Source organism: Crocodylus porosus, unplaced genomic scaffold (assembly GCF_001723895.1).
Source record: "Crocodylus porosus isolate Cpor-Errol unplaced genomic scaffold, CroPor_comp1, whole genome shotgun sequence".
NCBI classification, from domain to species: domain Eukaryota; kingdom Metazoa; phylum Chordata; order Crocodylia; family Crocodylidae; genus Crocodylus; species Crocodylus porosus.
Genome location: NW_017728913.1, coordinates 2315364 through 2336562, shown reverse-complemented (window position 1 = coordinate 2336562; position 21199 = coordinate 2315364). Strand labels below are relative to the sequence as shown.

Below are 21199 nucleotides of genomic sequence, written 5' to 3'. Positions count from 1 at the left end.
GCCCGCTCTTTGTCTGCGGGAGAGCGGCGCCGGGGGGCATCGGGCGGCGGGGTGGGGGTACCGCTCCTCTCTGCGAAGGTGGTTGGAGTAAGGGAGCAGGGAGGTGGCAGTGGCTGTAGGAAGGGGGGAGGGGGGAGGTTGCTGCCTGGCTGCTGCTGCTGAAAGGGCTGGCCTATGCCAAAGGGCACTTTGAAATGCATCTGTCATATTTTTTATTATTATTATCATTATTAATTTTCCTCTTAAGCCTTCTGTGACGATGTAGTCTGGGATGGTCCTGCTTTGGGGTGGGGGAGGGGGGTGTTTGGATTAGATCAGTGGTTCTGGAACCTTTTTTTCTACCAGGACCCATTTGTAAACATTGAAATAAACAACCAGCCCGGACCCAGTGCCCCTCACTGCTGCCCCCAGTGCCATCTGCTGCCCCCAGGCCCCCAGTGTGTGGGGCATGGGGGCCCTCGAGCAGCACCCAGCAGGCTGGAAGTCTGCCAGCCTGCAAAGGAAAAGCCACAGTTTCCCATGGTTTTTTCCCTCCTTTAAAGGAGAATCCATTTTTAAAGTTTGTTGCGACCCACTTTTGGATTGTGATGCACAGGTTGAGACTAGATGACATGCTTTGGTCCCTTCCAACCCTCATTTTCTCTGATTCTGTTATGTCACATTTTTATCATCATTGCCATCAGTTTTTATTCCCTCTTCTCGTTCTTAATCCTTCTGTTTCACGTTGTGTCATTGTTGTTATTATTGTTAGTCCACAACTGTGACCTGTTTCTCAAATGTTTCCCCGTTCCAGCTCTTGCTTCTTTGTGATTCTAATTTAGAACACTAGCTCGGTAATGTTGGTGCTCACTTTTTGCATCTAGAGATTGGAGTGTCACATAATTGTTTTCTTTATTTTTCCTTCTGTCAGCATGGTGCAACATGCCAACATCACGGCATCTGTCCCTGTGTTTTCAGGGCCGAAGAAGTATCTGAATTTATTTGAAGGTTGATTCTTAGAATGCTGTTCTTGTGCTGGTTTCCTGTAAGTCAGGTTTTCCAGATGCACGTATCTCCATGCACATCTCAATCCTGACTTCAGGCTATTTGTTTCGGACAAATTAAGGCACTTTCAGAGTTGTACATCAGGCATATACATCAAGAATTCTAAGTCTGATACTTTGCTATCAGAAACTTACTATATTTTTGAAAGTGGACACACTGAATGTCTGCTTTGACTACTCAACACCCACCAAAATGGCCAAAAACAAAAAAAATGACCATTAGATGGCACAGGGCTGAGCTTAGTGCCTGTTTTGGAAAGATAAGGGCCGCTCCATTAAAGGTCTTTGGAATGGTATCTGAACAGTTTTGTTTTAATTCTGTCTTTGTTCAGGAGGTTTAAAGAGTTAAAAAGTAACTGAAGAGTTCAGCGACGGCTGGTGCTATGTTCAGCCTTGTGCCATCTAATGGTTATTTTCTTTGGTTTGTGTTTGGCTTGTTTGGTGGGTGTTGAATAGTAGTCAAAGCAGGCTTTCTGTGTTTTCACTATCAGGACTATTCTGTGCCATCTACTGGTTATTTTGGGGGGGGGGTTGTTTTTGGCCTTTAAGTGTTTCCACTATCAGGGCCATAGTAATTTTTTACAGAAAAATATCCGATCTAGATTTCTTGATATGCGCATGTAAAATACATCTTTGAAAGTGCCTTAATTAGTCCAAAACAAATAGCTCAAAATCAGGACTAAGACATGCATGTACCTTTACTAATATCTGGGAAATCTGACTTATGGAAACCAGCATAGGGACAGCATTCTAATAAACAAACTTTAAATAAGTTCAGATGTTTCCTTGGCCCTGGAAATGCAGGTTTTGATGCTGTGATGTTAGCATTTTATACCACACTGATATGAAGCAATACTAAAAACCAGTGTAAAAGGGTGGTGTTATGTTAGAGAGAGTTCAGAGAAGGGAAGTGAGTTTGGATCAGTGTGTGGAAGAAATACAGGCTGAAACCAAAGTTGTAAAGTTTGGGATTATTTACCTTTAAGAGGGTGTGATAACTGTATTTAAAATAAATATTGTATTCAGATTAATTTAATACTAAAGGTGGAGAGGGGAAAGAGGGTGAGACCCTCCCTTGTTGTTAGGGGGCACACAGATCCCCTGATATATGGCAGGTGAGGGAATGGAGGTGTCCAGGGAAGTGGTTATGGGGGTGCACTCTGCCACTCACGTGGAGGTCATAGAGGAAGGTTATCCCTAGGCAGGGGAAGATTTGGGGAGTCCCTTAAAAGGAGAAGGATAGCAGGATGGCACGCATGAAGCTTATGGAGTGAAAGGGAGGAATACACTATCCACTTAAACCTACAGAGTGCGTAGCACCTTATAATAGAAAATATTAACAGAAGTTGTTGAAGGGGCATATACCATTTTATTTTGGAGCTTAGGCCAGCCTTTGATTGCTGAGAACTAGGGGGGAAACATTCTGTGGTCAGGTATCTCATGGGTGCCCACTGCAGAGATTTTGCAACTTCTTCTGAAGTACTAGTACTTGCAATTCTTGGTGACAGATGTTGGACTGGATCAGGGGTCTCCCTGATCTGATCCAATATGGCTATTTCTTGTCTGCAGAAAGACTAACATCTTTCAGTGCTTTTTAAATAGGACTAAGGCTTCCTCCAGGCAAATGTCATCTTGCTTTCTGAATTTTTGGGGGTGCTACTGAATGTTTCTGAGTGTTCTGCTGAAATCCCCAAATTCTATTGAAAACCAGGAAGCTTTGGACCTAGAAAACTGGCTTAACGAAACAAAAGAATAATCTTCATCTGGGATGCATGCATGTAGGTACATCTCTAACAGCCCAGCATCTTAATTTTGGCCTTTCTGCTTCATTTTAAAACAGCTCTATGTGTCTCTCAGTTGTCAGTCAACCTGAGTGCAATTTTAATTTTTCACCCTTTGGAATGCAGACCTGTTTTTGTTTATCTTGTCATACTTTTCTGTTGTCAGTTCTGAACCTTTATGCTAATAAAGATCACAGGATCCCCCATTCATGCTCTTCATGTTCTCTGTGACCTCTCTGAAGATGGCTCTTATAGCTGTAAAGGCAGGTAGATAAGCACTTAATAACATCAGCTGATCAAAGGGTTAGTGGGAGTCAGTTGTTGAATTTTTTTTTTGTACATTGTATTCCATAAGGATAGGCATGTCCTTTTGGAGTCAGAAGGGAGATTGACACCAGAACAGTCTCATTCAGGCCACTGTTATTCCTGCATCTCTGCTTCCACTTTCATTGAAGGCCACCTTGAGAGGGGTATTAGTTACTTTGATAGTACCAAACCAACAGAGTAGTCATTTAGGCTTCTTGTGACATGGGGGGAGTGGTGTAGGGGGTGGAAGAGTAAGGCTGGTATGTGCCTTTTAATGTAGGCTTTTCTAGTGGATCACAGGGTATATTATTGATTGTTAAAACATGTCAGGCATTTAGCTATCAGAGTAGGGTTTCAGTACATTCAACAGTAGGCTCCTTGATCCGTGACTGGGGTTCCTATGTAATACTTCAAGCTCGAGGTTTCTGGATAGAGGGTCTTGCCCCTTCTCTCAGAAATCAGAACAATCGCTGTATTTGGGGTCAGGAAGGAATTTTACCCCATGGTCAGATTGGTACGGACTGTAGGAGATTTTGCCTGTCTTTGTAGCAGGATTTCGCCCTTTTATCTGGAATCTCTTTGAGTGTGTATTTAACAACCTTTTACAGAAGCAAGATGTTGGCTGCCATGGTCCCCCTGCTTTACCTGTGGCAGGTTAGGGCATGATGTCTTGCAGTTGTGTAGTTAGATTATGGACTTGTATAGGATGGTTTGGATAGGGATGATCCTGCCTCAGGCAGGGCATTGGACTAGATGACCTACAGAGGTCCATTCCAGCCCTACACTTCTGATTCTATGATGCATGAAAACAAACAAAAATAATGTACTCTATGTATGTGTCGTTGGGTAAGCACATCATTTAGCTGCACAACACAATGCTGGTTGTACTTTTTTTGCCTGTTGCTTCTGTTTATAATGTTAGTTTATCTGCATATCAGTTAAGTGCATAAACCACTTGAGTGCAGAGGAGCTATTTGAACCTACTTTATAACTTAGCCTTGTCCACTTCAAGGCTGCTGTTATGGGTAGAGGGCCCTCTGAGAAACACCAAGAATAATTTCTAGCTCTCTTTAAACAGTTTAAAGTGTTAATTTAAGACATTTTTTATGTCTGAAAGGCAGTGACAGCCTTCTTTTATCAGCAGAACCTGCATGGTGAAAAGGTGTACATGGTCCCACTATATATTGCTGGTTGGAAGCTTTCCAGCTGCCTCACTCTCAGGTACATGCAAGACAGCTGTATCCTTGATTTAATTATTTTTTTATGCTGCATTTATTTTGCTGCTATTATGATGACTTAACTACTGAAAAACATCACAGAGTACTGCAAGGACACAATAGGGATTTTCCATTGCTTAAATCTTGGTTAAGATTAGCTACTGAGAAAACTGATATCAGAATGAACTCTCACTTTTTATCCAAGTATGGAAGATGATTTAGACATTTCATTTTTAATATAATGCCATTTAGGCAAAAAAGCCAACATGGTTGCTCAACCAAGGTAGTTCTGCAAAGAAAATAGAATTACAATGTGAGCCAGATGCGCAAGATGCTGAACAACTTCTGTAGAGAGTGCTAAGGGACCCTGAACACCATAGAGATTTTCATGGAGCAAAATTGCAACACGGTCTGGTTTAATTTACCAGTGAGTTGTATTAATTATAATGATGTAGGTTCCCGTCCCCACATGGTTAAAGGGGTAGCCGGTCCCTTGGCACTTCATAGAATGTATTCAACAGCTCACTGGCCTATATTGTTGTCCTAACAGGAACTGGCCTATATTGTTGTCTCTGCTGAAGTACCTGTGTATGTATGACTGTTGTTTTTTTTTCATGGCTGGCATTTATATTGGAGCATAGTCCAAGATCTTGGATCAGATTGATCTCTGTTATAATACATTGATCTCAGTGGAGTTACTTATGAGGATAATTGAGATGAGATTAGGCCCACATGTATCACATTCTAGGAACATGCATCTTCTGCATTACTGCTCGGTGGTGATGAGATTTTAATTTGGTTTTGGCTCAAAGTCATCGAAAAGAAGGGATAGTGTTAATCTAAAGAAGTAGCTAAAGTTTGCTTCTTGAAGCAATAGATTAATTTTGACAACAATGCACTTATGAATACAGATTGTTTCTGAAGAATTGCTAGTTGTTTAATTCTATGACTGTTTCCTCTTTGGGAAGGCTGGATACAAAATTCTTATCAAACTAGATTTAAGAAACATGTAGTTATTGGCTTTACATTTTTCAAAAGCTGAACGAATGTTTAGGCAGCTCCTGACTATAGAACTAGTAAGATATGGAACTCTTTTTTTATATATAAATTTTACTCTTTGCATTCCTATAAAACAGAACGGTTTCCTCTTATAACAAATATGTTTGGGGTGGGAGGGGGGGAAACTTTTTGGAGCCGGTCACTTCTCACTTACTATATTCCTGGCAACATAGCTTAAGGGTGATTCATGTGTAGGAATAGTCTAGCATTTATAAGTGTATTAATTCTGAACAGTGCTGTTTTAGTAGTGTCAAATAAACCTTCTCTTTCATACTTTTCTGGCATATGACATTATCAGTAAACACATCTGTGTAAGCAGTTCATTATGCAGATTAATGTCACAAATATTGATTAGTCTGATAGAATCACTGGAGTACATGATTTTGGGCATAATTAAAAAAGCACCCTTCAGAAATAAATAGTGAGTGGATCATTCTATTGTGTCTAGAATTATCTAGCCTCTAATTTGTTATCCGTTTGCCTCTTCCCTCTATCCTTACTAATATTTTGTGGATATCAATACAGTAAATTGATGCTCCGCTGTTGTAGGACCACCACTGAGGGGCATTTTTGCTATTGTCATCTATACCTGAACTGAAGCTTGTTAACTGATGATTCTGAAAATTCTGGCCAGTTGACACAAGTGCTCTTACTCTTGCTAGTGTCTCTGCAGCTACACTAACTTTGGGAATGGGAGAATCAGAAAATGCTTCATGTTGTGACAACCTTACTTAAATAACACTTAAATTGATATAGTCCATGTCAAACCATCCCATGCCAAATATTTTAATTTTTTTTTCCAATGGTCTTGGAAGAAGTAAAAAAAAACCCCAAAAACTTCTCATCACGATTTGAGGTGTAATTGCAGCTGAATGCAGTGCATTCATTACTTGTCTTAGCTATTTTAATTGCTGTGTAGTAATTTTTAGAAGCATTGTACTTTTATTCCTAAATGGTGGGACTTGACAGTTTGTTTGGTAAACCTATGTCAGATATGTCTTTTTAGGGGGGGGTGAACTCTTTGGGTGGCTTTTGTAAGATCCGTTTTCTGAGGTGGAGAATCTTTGTTTTTATTATGATAGATGTTTTCTTTTCATAAAGATATTAATTATTACAGCAACATAAAAGGAGAACCCCCCCTCCCAAAAAAACCCAACAAAAAACAAAATACCCCTTGAAAAGACAAAATACCCAGTTCTTTGAAGTGATTGGGTTGTCCGTACTGGTTGAGTATTCTAAAGCCATGTCAAAGCTAGTGGATGCAACCATTAGACAATCCTGTCTGTATACAGATACCCCAAGTGGAACAAAGTCACCCTAGGGGATTCTTGTGGCTTCCAGCATAGATCATGACTAAATTTTATCACATTTGATACCCAGCTGCTAGAATGGCCAGTGATCACTTTTTGGGATAGTTGCAAGGTGGAGCAAATAGTGTGAAGGCTACTCTATCTTGCATTGCGGTATGGACCAGTGTGAGGTCTTCCCAGAATTAAGGGAATGCAAAAAATTCTAAATGTTGCTTTTGTTCACATTTCACCTTGATTTATGCTCAACACAGCTTAGCCAGATCACAGAATTTCTATCTTAGTACTTACTGAAGTCACAAATCATTTTTTTAAATATATTCTAGTACCTTGGAAAAAACTTTTCCAAAATTGCATGCACTTTTTCTCTCAAAAATTGTTCATATTTACAGTATCTATGGCATCTTTTTCATATTATGACATTAGTAGATTGCTTTTTCTTCTGCTATCTAGATAAATACCCAAATTATCTGTAAGCAACTTTTTCAGCAAATTAACATTTCCCTCAGCATTAAAAGCTGATTTGGAAATACTATTATATGACACAATTGAACTACTAACATCACTGTATATCCTCTGTCAGATGAAAAGTGTTCACTGGTGCCCTCTTGATGTAGCAGTGTAGTACACAGCAGTATTTACTTTCTTCACAGTAAAAATTGCAAGCATTGAATGTCAACATCAGAATGTGCCAAGCTAAAAGAATTCACAATGCTTGCATTTTCTTTTTTTATTATAACTTTCTTTCTCTCATTGTTATGTTTTTCAGTATCTCCAATTAATAGTATAATGAAAAGAAAAGAAGACTTCTGGATACATGCTACTTGGATTCTGAACTTAAGTCTTTGATACCTCAGGCTTTCAACATTACAGTCTTTGGGATCACTCAGTACGTCTCAAAGCCCCTCCAGGGAATGCACCATGACATCAGCAGTGGTTGACAGTGGAGGCTCTGGCCTGGAGTTTGACAACAATGGAGTAAAAAACCAGGAGGTTAGAAATCTGTGTAGAACTTTTTTGCCAACAAGCTTCTTATTATGTATGTGAAAAGGCAAGGGTTACAGTAACAGTGTAAGATGGGTTAGTAGTCACTGATGGGATTATTACAGACTCCTTAGAAAGTACTGTAGAAGAGAGGAAGTGGAATGTTGTATTCTGTCTGCTGGACAGCAGGTTGGATTTACAAAATAAAATTCTATATAAAATGCCATTTTAAAATTTTAAGCAGACTTTAGCCTCCAGATACTATAAGGACAATGAAACTAAGTGTAAGAGGCTTTTACAAATATCTGACGCCTTATTAACAATATCAAATATGATTAATTAAAAGTGAGGTGTGCTTTCAGTGCTTTGTAGGGTTCTGAATAAGCCAGGTCTCCAATTGTTATAGATATACAGTATCACTAGGAAGTAGCCTATTTAGGTATGCAATAACATACCTGGATCCTGATCCTGTCAATACCATGTGCCTACATCCAAATATCTGTCTAGTTTCATAGTTTCTAAGGTCAGAACGGACCTGAGCAGATCATCGAGTCCGACCCTCTGCTATGGTAGGAAAGAGCACTGGGGTCAAACGACCTCAGCAAGGTGTTCATTTAGCCTCCTCTTAAAGACCCCCAGGGTAGGAGTCAGCACCACTTCTCTTAGTAGTAGTTCTCGTTTTTTTATTTCAGTGTGGCAGCACCTGTGTTTAAACAAAACACGTCTTTGTAGGATAGGTGCAGGGTAACAGGCATTTTAATACAAAAGAAATGGAATGTGTAAGACAGATTAACTTGAAATTTACTGGGTAGGGGAAAAAAGGCCTCTCGCATACAAATACATTTTGCTAGAAAAATATTATGCTCTTTGCCAACATTTTCATAGAAAATTTGGAAGGAATATTAAAACTCTAGTCTTTAAATGGTTCAACTTAACATGAAGGAAGTTACTAGGGGATCCAGGGTATTCTTTAATTTCATGATAAATCTTCTTTATTTTGACTTGTCCTTACATTAAATAGTCTCTTTAAGTTTGTTCTACTTTAATGTATAATTATTCTACAACTTAAAAATGGGGGGGAGGGATTAATTTAGGTTTTGATGGTACAATATTTAGGGCTTTTTCTCTCTCTATAGGAAAATGACCCAGTCTCTGAATTCCCAGCAGTGATTGTGGAACCAGTTCCTAGTGCCAGACTAGAACAGGGTTATGCTGCTCAGGTCCTGGTTTATGATGACGAGACTTACCTGATGCAAGATGTAGCAGAGGAACAAGAAATTGAAACCGAAACTGTGGAAACAGGTAGATTTAAAAACAAAATACTTTTTTTATAGCTTTTCTGCCCTGGCCACCACTCAGTTGGTCACTACTAGCATTCCCAGAGGGACGTGACTTTTCCTTTACCCATAGAAAAGAATCCCAACCTGGGGCCAAATCTGATTCCCATTAAAGTCAGTGGGGGTCTTTAATTAACTTTAGCTGGGATAGGTTTGGATTCCTGATATATTTTTCAGTTATTTAACAAGAGCCAAGGTACTAAGATATTGCGGAGCAGTAACTGTTAACTGCTAGGTGCCCTCCTCAGTAATGAAATCCTTAGCAATCTGTTAGGTGCCTAGGGTTCCCATACAATGCCTAAGATGGTGTTTCCAGAAGCCAGCTAAGCAGGGAGCTGCTTAAAGTAGCTAGGTGTGATGTAAAGAGAAGAGGCAAGTCTTAGATGCAAAAGTAGTTGACCTAGCTAGGGACGGGTGCCTGTTTATCTGGAGATTCACCTTTCTCTGCTTGGGTTTGTGAACTGTGACACTTCTCCAGGAGTTAAGAACCTAAACCTGATTTAACTGTGCAGGGAGAAATGAGAGTGAATGTCATCCAAGAACACTGAATATCTTAGTGGTTAAGAGAACTTGCCTGATACATGCAAGGTCAGAGTTTAAATCTCAGCTTTATTTAATAAACAGCAGGAACTTGAACAAATATGTCAGAACCTAATTGTTAGGCCATTTGATATTATGAAGGGTGCACTCTGGGTTTGTCTGAAACAGTTCCTCCTTGTATAAATAATTGGGACAAAGTGAGAAATCTGACTTAAGGGCATTCAGCTGATATTGGTCTTAAGTTCAAGTGCCTCCTCCAATAAATATTTAATTATTTATATGAAATAGTTTCATAGTATGTTCTTGGTATCAAGACTGAGAGAGACCAGCCCCAGATTAGTTGATAGGCTAATAATTACATCGCTCACAAGGGCTATGGATAGGTATGGGGATGGATCCAGGATTGGTGTGGCAACATAGTTGCGCCTCTCTTTGGCTGCATGCTGCAAGTGTACTGAGCTCTCTCAGCTCAACTATACATCAACACAGATGGAAGCTCTTCATGTTCTGTGAGGTCCATGAGTTTGCTGCTGTTTGGCATGGGTTCTACTCATAGTCCCTGCTTCTTTTCACTCTTCCGCTTCTTCCTTTCCTACCCTAAACCCTGAGTTCAGCAACAGGGGAAAAGAGGGGAGGAGCAGCTGGCAGCAATGCCTTTCGCTCAGATTCAGAAGGCTCTGTGCTGTTGCTGCTTCTCCTATCTCCTTTCTGCTGCTGAATTGGGTGGGGGTAGTGGAGGAAAGGGAAGAGTAGAGAGCAGCAGGCTCTGGAGCTACTTGGAAGCAGGGACTCTGGACAGATTCTGTGCTGTGCTGGTGAGCTCAGATCATATGCAGACCTCCCAGCTGGAGCTGCTGAGCATGCAGGGTTACAGTGAGGGGCCTCATCCCCTTCAGCTATGTATCACATGCACAATGAGCTCCCTTCACTGTCCATGGGTCCTACCTCTGAAGTGGGGTATGGCTGCACCCTTGTTGCCACAATCTTGCATGTGCCCATGGACAGACATTGCATATGTGCCAGGAGAAATGTCTGTTCCTTGGCACAAAAAGAAAGCATGTGGCTGTTCTAGGGATATTTTGTAAAGTGAGCTGGTTCTTCCATGAAAAAAGAGAGACCATGTGGAAGATCTCCTTTCTCTCCTGCCAGTTCGAATGGTTATGTGTTTCTCTGGATACTGGGATACTCCCACTGTCGCATAGTCCTTTGCCCCCATCCTCCCAAGCAGGAAGGAGAGTATAGACTCCTTGATAGCTCACTCAGGGTGATGGGTCAGGGAGCTTTGTGGAGGACCCCACTGCTTGAATACACCAGGAGACTTCCTGGACCTTTAGATATCAGAGTTTGCCACTGAACAGGCCCAGGCCAGACCAGACCCAGCTCCAGGATGGTTCTAGCAATGGGAAAATGGTCCCCTGCCTTGTGCAGAGCTCTGGATCATGCCAGAGCTGTGCATGGGGTGAAGGGGCATTCTCCCACTGGTAAAATTGTCTTGGAGTTGTGGCATTGTTCCAGATGTTGCTGCATCTACCTTTCACCTCTTGTATAGTTATATGGTAAACTGGAATTGTGTGCTGGGCAGGAGATATATAGCTAAAAAAGTCTTGAAGTCATGGGAGGGTTCCAGCTATGGGAGAGTGCTTGTGGGGTGGTGGCTCCAGGATGGGTTGAGCCTCACTGGGGTCTTTGCTGATGCCAGAGCAGCAATTGGGGCTGTCAGATGCAGTCATAGTTCTGGGGCTGCAAGTGTAGCCCTGGTTCACCTGTAGATGGAACAGGGAGCATGCCTCTCTCACCCAAGGTAGTTGTGGGCTGCTCCTTCCTTGCAGTACCTCCAGGTGATACCCATGTGGCATCAGTTGACAACAGCCTTTCTGCTGTCAGGGCAGTGGAAGCAAAGGATTAGCTTCCTGTTGACCCCTGCCTAGAGAGCTCACCTTTGAGGTGACTTTGTTGGACTATAGTCAGGGGAGCTGGAATGCCTGTATGCTCCCCCTCCTACAGCTTTTTCCAGTGCTGCAGATTTCCCAGAAATTTGCCTCTGGAGTTGAACGGCTGTTCCTAGCCTTGAGCTCTAAGCTGTGGGGAGGTATCAGTGTTTAGGTATATATTCATGCCCACTAATGGAAACCTGGTACCTAGAGATTATGCACCAAGTCAGTGATGGTTGGTGGTCTTACATCCACAGAGATACTTAGGGTCTAGTTTTAGTCATGTAACAGGCTTTTTGAAGCACTCTTAAAATACACAAGAGTGATTCAAACTTTGAGATCATGTCTATGATACCAGATTATGTAAAGTATAATTAAACATTAATTTAAATCATAGAAGCTTATAAAAATTCATAACGTTAATCTGTGAAAAATAGTGTTGTGTCACTTTTAATCTTTTTACTATTGGATCAGTATGCTTCCAGGATTAAGGTAAGTGTAGCTGTTTCTTCCAAAGAACCTGAATTTTACTAAACCTAAACTTCTGGTTTTTCATTGAGAATTCAAGGCAGTCTTACACTGGATTCTATCATACAGAAGAATGTTGTTTTTTATGTGCATAAAAATGTGCGTGGAAGTTTAGTCAGTGACTAATAAACATCTGTTTTGAAATACTGGGCCTAAAAAATAGCCTATATTTTTTGCAGTTATACATTTTGTATGGACAGTAAATTGTTAAGATAAAGCATGACAGAATTACAGATGCAAGTTATGGATGCCATTCATTACAGTGTAAAATTTTACCAACAAAAGAACAGATAGTTTGGGGAAAAAAATCATGCACTTTTTAATGTATTAGAGGAGTTGATATTAGGTGTCTGTGGAGAATGTTACCAGCATAAATTTATCCGTAAGTAAACTCAACCATTTATTGTGCTGGATTAGCCTGTTCCAGATCATTCAGTTTTTCTGTAAAAGTCATTCTTGAATTACTGTTCACAGCAAGAAGGAAGGAGTTATCTCTTAATCTTGGTGCTTGAAAGCAAAATACATACAATTTATAGGGTAGTCTATGCAACACATTGTCAATCTGTTTAGTTATCACACTTTAAAATATCTGCTTTGGCTGTGTATTGAATCTAGTTAAAATATTACCATTATTTTCATTTTTATTCTAATGTTTTGGAAGGAGGTTATGCAAATAACTCTGACATTTTTTGCTTACATGAAGTTACTGTATTAAATTGTATAGTGTTGATACAGTAATTTCAGGGAAAAGATTAAGGTATAAATTAGAAAAAATGCATTACAAGAGTGTAGCAGATGCAATGGGCAGGGGATGTAAGTGCTTTTCACTTTTCTGTACTTTAATAGTAAAATAGTACTTGATTTTTTGGACATTTAGTCAGACTTACTGGATCTAAGAGCTACAGTGACTGTTAGAATGGCATGAATGGGGAAGTATGTGTGTGGTGAGGGTACTTTTTTTCTCCCCTGCCCAAAAAAAAGGGAGGGGGGACACGTTTGTTACTCATTAATATATCTCAACTTGTAATTACTTTAAGCAGTGTAATATCTAATATATGGTATTGTAATACAACAGGCATACAGAGGCCTGCACAGAAATTTGTAGTAACTTTTGACAGTGATGCGGAGAGGTACAGTTAGACAAAACATGACTCCCAGGAAGCAGTTGGGTGGAGATGCATATTCATATACGTTGTGGACCAAGAAGTTTTGGAAGCACAGATACTGATAACTGGCTTACTGAGTTCAGTACCCAAATGGAGAACTGAACTTACTGGGAAGGAAGTAAGATGATTACTTCGCCTCGGTGTTTCACCAGACCAAGGGGAAAACCACTCCAGGTAGAGTAGGGGATGAGCACAGTAGGAATAGTCACCTTCCTTCTATTGCTGTATAATTAGTGTATGACCATTTAATAAAATTAGACGTGTACAAGTCAGCAGGACCAGATGATCTTCATCAGAGGGTGCTGAAAGAGCTGGCTGAAGTCATTGCGGAACCCCTGGCAAAACTCTTCCACAACTCATGGTGCTCTGGTGAAGTCCCTGAGGACTGGAAGCATTGGGGATGCCTAGGGGGTGCACCCCCTGAAATTGGCTGTTCACCCCCTGGAAGCGCCAGCCGCAAAACTGGAAGTGCCGGCTGAAGTGCACTTCTGGTTTTGCTGCTAGTGGTTCTGTACTTTCCCCATTGGCAATCTGGTGCCCTCCAGACTCGGGAGGCACCAGTCACCCATGCAGTACAATGCTGTGGCTGGCAAAGCAAATCAAACTCTGGTGTGCATCCACCGATGCATCTCAAGCAAAACCGGGGATGTCATCCTCCTGCTTTATTCGGCCCTGGTGAGACCGCAGCTGGAGTATTGTATCCAGTTTGGGCCCCCCACTTCAGGAGGGATGTAGAAAAGCCTGAGAGAGTCCAGAGGAGAGCCACTTGTATGATCCAAGTCCTGGAGGGCAGGCTGTACGAGGAGAGGCTGAGGGACTTGGGACTCTTCAGTCTGGAAAAGAGAAGGCTCAGGGGGGACTTGGAAGCAACCTACAATTATGTAAGAGGGATACATCAGGACCTGGGAGAACAGCTATACACCAGAGCTCCTCAAGGGATAACAAGGTCTAACAGCCATAAACTCCAGTAAGGCCGATTTAGACTAGACATAAGAAAAAAATTCTTAATGGTGCAAGTGTCCAGGGTTTGGAACAGACTCACCCCAGGGGTGGTGCAAGCACCTACTCTGGACTGTCATAAAACAGGTGGATGTTTTTCTTGCTGGGGTCACTAATCCCAGGTGACTTTCTGCCTATAGTGGGAGGGCTGGACTTGATGGTATCATGAGGTCCCTTACAGCTCCTAATGTCCATGAAATCTCTGAAATTTCAGGCCCTTCCTTACGTTGCAACGGTCTCTGCTTTCTTTTGGATTTATCCACTGGTGGAAACCTCAGTAGGTAAAAATAGATGGGCTTGTGTGAATACTATAGGATACTGTTTTTAAAACTTTTTATATTGGTAAATAAAAGAGCAGTTGAAATATTGCAAGTAGATATTACAGGTCGCAGTTTTATTTTTTTAATACACATTACTTCACTGCCTCTGTCAATAGCTAGGGATTGTGGTTTCCCTCCTGCAGAGATCCTCAGGCTGGATGCAATAGAGGATTAATGTCCTAAATGGTAGTTAACTTCTGGGTATCCCCACCCTTTGTAATTCAAAACCCTGAACTAGGCACTCAGGTTCCATATATTGCCTGAGAAGAGTTAGGCACCTCAAGATGGAATTTAAATACATTAACAGGGATCACTCTAAAGCTAATTAGAAATGCTGAGGACTGGGGCATGCCTGAAATCCTGCCCTTCTCTGTCCTAGAGAGCTCTTTAGTTTACTGTGGTTGCATAGCTTAGAATCCTCTTCTTCAGATGCTTCAGTTTTCCCTGTAAAAACATGGTGAATGAGAAGGTGGGAAAACTATATTTTTAAGAATCTGAGAAATTTGATGAAATAAAGCAACCATGGGCTGCGTCCAGATGGGCACAGACATTTGGTTCCCCAGGGACATGTAGCAGTGGCATACCTTGCACTGCAACTCCTTGTCCCTAGGGAATGCTTACGCCATGCAGGCTTTGTTGTACAAGTTACCCAGGGGATGGTAAGGGAGGCTTGGGCCAGCACTACCTGGGGGCCTCTGGGGTTGCAGCTGCACTGATTCTGCTGGGAGGAGCCTGGCTGGCAGCTACAGTGGGCTCCAGTTTTCAGTGGCTATCCAGGGGTCAAAAATCCATGGGGGGGAAAAAAAAATCTGGAGCAGTTTATGCGCGGACTCATGTCCTTGCAGCGTGGAGACCACCTGCTGGTGTGGTATGTGGTGCTATAGACATTTTTGCAGCTCCACATACTGCATGGCCGGGCTCCTCTGGGCACGCCTATGAAGTTTGGGTACCTCTAGAGTTAGGCGTCGGCTTAATGGGGGCTTCACCAAACGTTCTCACCTTGGGGTACAACCTTTCTGTCCAAGTCCATTTTTGGATTTGTCTTCTTTACCTACAAGAACACTTGGCTCTTGAAAATACCACCTTGCAGGCTGCCTTATTATGCAGATGAACCAAGCAAGAGACCTATGTTAAATGGAGCAGCAGAAAAATAAAAGGTCTTTACTGAGGCAATGCAAATTGAAGTTAGTTACTCAAGTTGAAATCAGCTAAGAATGAGATGCATCAGAGTTGAAGCAGAGGGCCATATTATAGCAGTGATCAACACAGTTCTGTGGGTGCAGTGGAAGTGTAATTAGGGTACTTAGTTTGACTGGGTCCCTACAGAAAAACTTGATCCTTTTAGATCTGACCTCATCTGACCAGTCCAACAGGAAACTGCAAAAGAGAGAATGAAAATGTGGCTAAGATAAGATACTAATGTAAAATTAGAACTTTGAAGGACTTTTTAGCAAAAGACAGGATAGGATGAGCCTTCTTCACTGGTAATACAGGCAGTGGTCTGAGAAAGCGATCAGTATAAGCCAAATCCCTCGTCAAACAGCAGTAGATGTTTACCTTCTTACCCATAACATTTGTCACTGTTTGCTTCTCTGCTACAGCAAAGGCAGCCTCCACGCCATAGTAACACCAAAGTAAATGCTTGCATCTATGGGTCTTTCTTAATTTTTGTACGTAATAGAAGGGAAACACTGGGCTCGTCTACACCAGATGTTTACTGCAGTTGCTTAATTAGCTCTGCAGTAAACATCTCTGTGTTCACATGTGTGGCCCTATCAGATTGTCGGAAACTAATAAACTTTGCAGCAGGTTAGTACCTGTAAATAGCAAGTAATGTCCTGCTGCAGAGCTGTGCACAGCAATGTATGTGTAGATGCTGACTGGGCCGGCTGGGGCACAAGGGTGCGTCAGTGCGGGGCTGCCTGCTGACTAGCCCCATGCTGGAGCACCCTTGTTCTCCAGTCAGCCCCTCTGCAGCACACTGAGCTGGGTGGGAGCAGCCCCAGGCTGGCAGGCTGACCCCACTGGGCCCCCTGGCAGCCGGGGCTGTTCTGACCGGGCTCAACGTGCTGTGGTCCCAGGGGCATATATAAATGCAACACCCAGAAGTAATAAACTTGGCGCGATATGTGCCAGCACATGTGGATGCGCCCCATGGTACTTTGTGGTTGGGGCAATGGAAAAGGTAGAGAGCCTGCGGAGCTATAATGTGAGATGTAAGCATATCTGTTAAGGTTCCTACAATAATGCAGCCATAAACTACTGTAAAGTTAAGATGGCATTTTGGGGTATAACCAGGGAAGGAGAAAACCAGGACATTCAGATACCTCTCTCGAGTTTTGTTTGAGAAATGTGACTGCCTTTCTGTTTCATCCCCACCAAGGAATTTTCTAGTATGCTGGTAGTTTTAGCCATAGGGCATCATTTATGCTGTTAGTTTCTTGACAGCAGTTTACAAGCTCCAACAGATCAGTACGATACCACATTGTATTCTTCTTATATTAAAAAAAGAGACAATTTATGAATGTAGCTGGAACATTTACAATTCATAGTGGATTAATAACTTTAAATAAAATACTGCTTGCGCTTGGTATTTTTGCCCTCTGTGCATATGTATTCTTTCTGAAAGTCAACTCAACGGGATTCCCTGCTCTTACCGCCATTCCCAGCTTCCCTCTTTCTGCTTAATATAGTAGTCATAATCTCACAAGTATGAAGTCTACTTAGTGGAAAACAGCTCTGCACAATTTGCAAGGCTGACTAATATTTGTATGTTTATACTAATGTTTGCCCACCTGTAGCTTAAGTGCCTTACTAGAGTTCCACTTACCCCAAAAAGTGGGGATGTAAGGCTTCTAACAAGTCTTGTTGTCCTTGGATGTCAAGTCAAGTGCAGGTCCACTAATCCCTCTTAATAAAGTAAGTGTCTTTCTTTCTTTAAAAAAAAAAAAAAAAAATCCCAGCATCAATTTTTTTAGATATAGTGATACACCAAGAGAGTCTTTTTAACACAGATAATGGGACTTTTTAAATATAGTAAAGCGTTGAAAATAAATAACTATAATTGTAAACAGGTCAGAAGTATAAAACTTAAAGGTGACACACAAAGTACTCCTTGAAAAAGGTGTCCTCCAGAGGGAAGGAGGTACAAAATGCCAGTTACTCTATATGTACACCATAGGCCATGTGAGGACTGACACAGAGTTTATCTGGAAACACTGGCGACACGTAGGGGCTGAACTTCCAGTTTCAGCACTGGTGGTTCCGCGCTTGGTGATTGGCCTTGCGGGGTCCCTTGCTGCCCCCCCCACCCCGTCGGGAATCTGGTGTCCCCCCAGACTTGGAAGGCACAAGTCACCTATGACTGGAAGAGGGCAATATTGTGCCCATCTGTGAGAAGGGCAGGAGGGAGGACCCATTTAACTATACGCCAGTCAGCCTAACTTCCATCCTAGGGAAAATCCTAGAAAAGTTCATCAAGGAGTCTATCTGACATAAGCTTGCAGAAGGTAAGATTCTGAATGACAGCCAGCATGTCTTAATCATGGGCAGGTCTTGCCTTACCAAACTTATCTCCTTCTATGACCAGGTAACTCGCCACTTGGACATGAGAGAACAGATTGACGTATACCTAGGCTTCCAAAAGGCAACTTTGACTTAGTATCCCACAATGTCCTTGTGAGAAAATTGAAGGATTGTGGACTTAACTCTGAGACAGTCAGGTGGGTGAGAAACTGGCTGCAGGATAGGACCCAGAGAATCATAGTGAATGGATCTGTCATCCTTATGAGAAGTGGGCAGCGGTGTCCCTCAGGGGTCGGCGATTGTTCCAGTACTTTTCAGCATTTTTATTAACTATTTGGATGTGGGGGTGAAGAGCTCACTGGCCAAGTTTGTGGAAGATGCCACGTTATGGGGAAGCGTGATCACACTTGAAAATAAGCTAAAGTTACATGTGGACCTAGATAGGCTAGCAAGTTGGGTGGATCGGAACCTGATGAAGTGAGAAATGTAAAGTGCTCCACCTCAGGACGAGCAACCCCCAAAACACCTACAGGCTTGGCAGCACCAAACTGACTAGCACAACGAATGAAAGGGACCTGGGGGTAATAATAGACCACAGTATGAATGTGAGCGAGCAGTGCGATCATGTAGTCAGTAAGGCAAATAATACTCTGGCATGCATGAATCGATGCATCTGCAGCAAATCCAGGGAGGTGATTCTTCCGCTCTACTCAGCACTGGTGAGACCACAGCTGGACTACTGTGTCCAGTTCTGGGCAACTCACTTTAACAAGGATGTGGACAAGCTTGAGAGAGTCCAAAGAGCCACCCATATGATCAGTCTTATTACACAGCAAGCCATATGAGGAAAGGCTGAGGGATTTGAGACTCTTCAGCCTGAGGAAAAGAAGGCTGAGCGGGGACCTGGTTACTGCTACAATAGGGCAGTACATCAAGGGCTCAGTGAGCAACTGTTCACCAGGGCACCCAAGGGGAAAACCAGGAGTATTGGCCACAAACTCCTGGAAGATCGATTCAGCTCAACATTAGGAAAAAATTCTTCACAGTCGGGGTGTCCAGGCTGTGGAATAAGCTCCCTCCAGAGGTGGTGCAATCGCCTAACCTGGAAATCTTCAAGAGAAGACTAGACAGTCACCTTGCTGGGGTTACCTGACTCCCAGTTATCTTTCCTGCTTGGTTCAGGGGGGCTGGACCTGATGATCCGATGATCTTGCAAGGTCCCTTCCAGCCTGATAATCTATGAATCTACAAAGCGTAAGGAAGTGTATGGTCGAAGCATCCATGGTGGTAACGCATCATAGAATCTATAATGTAGGTAGGGTCCTGCCTGCTTACCTGCTCTTTCTCAATCTCCCTATACCTCCCATTTCTCACCTGCCACAACCTTGATGTTGTACACTGTCAGGAAGTGGGGAGTTCTCGGACCAGCAGCGGCCTTGCAAATAGCTTGTCCCCCTGTGCCCATATAGCACTCTCCCTTTAAGGGGTTGCTCGTGCTGGTTTCTGAGGGCTTGTCGGGGCTTCACCTGTTGTAGACTTGGCCCCCTTTTTCTCTCTGGCCACGCCCTGCCTTGGTCCATGGTATAAGACCTTAGTCTCTGTGGGAATCAGCCTGGCCTTGATGGCAGTCCCCTGCCTCCTGGGGTTTTGTCTCTGTATACTAGTTTCTGCCTCATTGCTTTGGGCTGTCTCCTGCCTGTATAGCAGCGGAAACACCCCAGGACCCTTGTTTGTGGCCACCTCCAACTCTGTAGACACAATCCAGTCTTCCAGTCTTAAGTCTAATTTGAACAAATAACACAAGCCAACTGCTCCTAAAAAGAACTTCCAGAAGTTTCCCTCCTTGGGTAAAGGCAGCCCGCAGGCCTTACCTGCTTAGGAGCCTTCCTCCCTGGTTCCCTGGCGTCACTGGAAGTGAACAGGCTCTCAGTGCATCTTCACCTCCAGTGGAGCCCACACTCTTCAGAGCTCCTTTCCTTACTGCCAGCCTCCTGGTATGACCACAGCCCTAACCCAGCTTCCTTTTGATCACCTGACTGGGTCTGCTGCACACAGTGATGAGGTGCTGCCAGTTGCTCATTAGCCACTACCCACCTTGTCTTATCACTGTCAGTCCCAGGCTCGGTCCATCTGTGCTGCTACTTATAACTCTACCCTGTTGAGCCCCACTAGAAACAGGGCAGAGGTTCCCTGCTAATTAGATAGGGTATGTTGTAGTCTGATTTTTTTTTTGCAAGGGGTCAAGATGTTTTTTTGGGGAGTAGGAAGCAACTACTGAAGGGCTACTATATGTAAAATGGAATTGTAAAATAGACTTATCATAGTTTGTCCTTTTAAGTAGCTGGTTATGCACTTACTCGTGAAGATGTGGCAATAGTTAGTCTATAAAACTGCTTATTTTAGAAGACAAAGATCATATGCCAAAGGACCATGTGATTCAATGACACTGATGTATCTGAACAAGGAGTACAAATATTGTAGTTCTGACAAATGTTATATATAAATTGCAGGTTTTGTTAAATTAATCTGTTTATTAATTTGAATTGATTTCAAAATTTGTTTTGCAGGTATTTGATACCATTTCACATATTTTACATATCTTAGTAGTTGTGTAGCCATGAGTCTCACTATTAATTTAGAAGTAGTTCATTGGATAAAATTAAATAACTTTGCAGCTGTAAAGTTCAACAAAAAATGTTACGAATCTTAAGAATCCACTGTGAAAAGAATTTTGTATTGTCACCCTACTACTCAATTGTGGCCTCTTTGGTGGCAAGGGTTTAGAAAAGCAGTATTTAAAATGCATACAGGATGATAAAATCAACATTGCAGTGAGTTTACATTTCATTATACAACATACTAGTAAACCTAAACATTATATAGGCTATTTTCATCATTTTTGTAGTACTTCTCATTGTTATCTGCATGCGGGGGGCAGTGAGAACAGTAGTACTGCGGCATTGTTGTCCTGCAGCGCCCAGCGCCACTTGACGTACAGCTTCTCCTCTGCTGCTGTTTACATAACCGGCACATGGCAGCCCCACAACAGCCCTGTGGGAGGGTAGAGGTCAGGCAGGGCTCAGCCCTCCCCTCCCCTCCCCTCCCCTCCCCCCCAGTAATATTTTCCCCCACTGCTTATGCATTGATGGCAGTCCC

General features: G+C 42.5%; 1 protein-coding gene across 4 annotated transcripts in view; it reads left to right on the top strand.

The window, feature by feature from the left end:
• The window catches only part of ELF2 (E74 like ETS transcription factor 2), a 67444-nt gene that overhangs the window by 583 nt on the left and 45662 nt on the right, over positions 1-21199 (top strand). For 3 of the 4 annotated variants that reach the window (XM_019534357.1, XM_019534354.1, XM_019534355.1), the window contains exons 2-3: positions 7483-7706; positions 8834-8999. In XM_019534357.1, coding sequence (XP_019389902.1) covers positions 7635-7706; positions 8834-8999 — 238 coding nt within the window. In that variant the 5' untranslated portion in view covers positions 7483-7634. Of the gene's footprint in view, positions 1-7482; positions 7707-8833; positions 9000-21199 lie in introns of those variants that run through there. The other variant, XM_019534360.1, reaches the window with a different exon arrangement.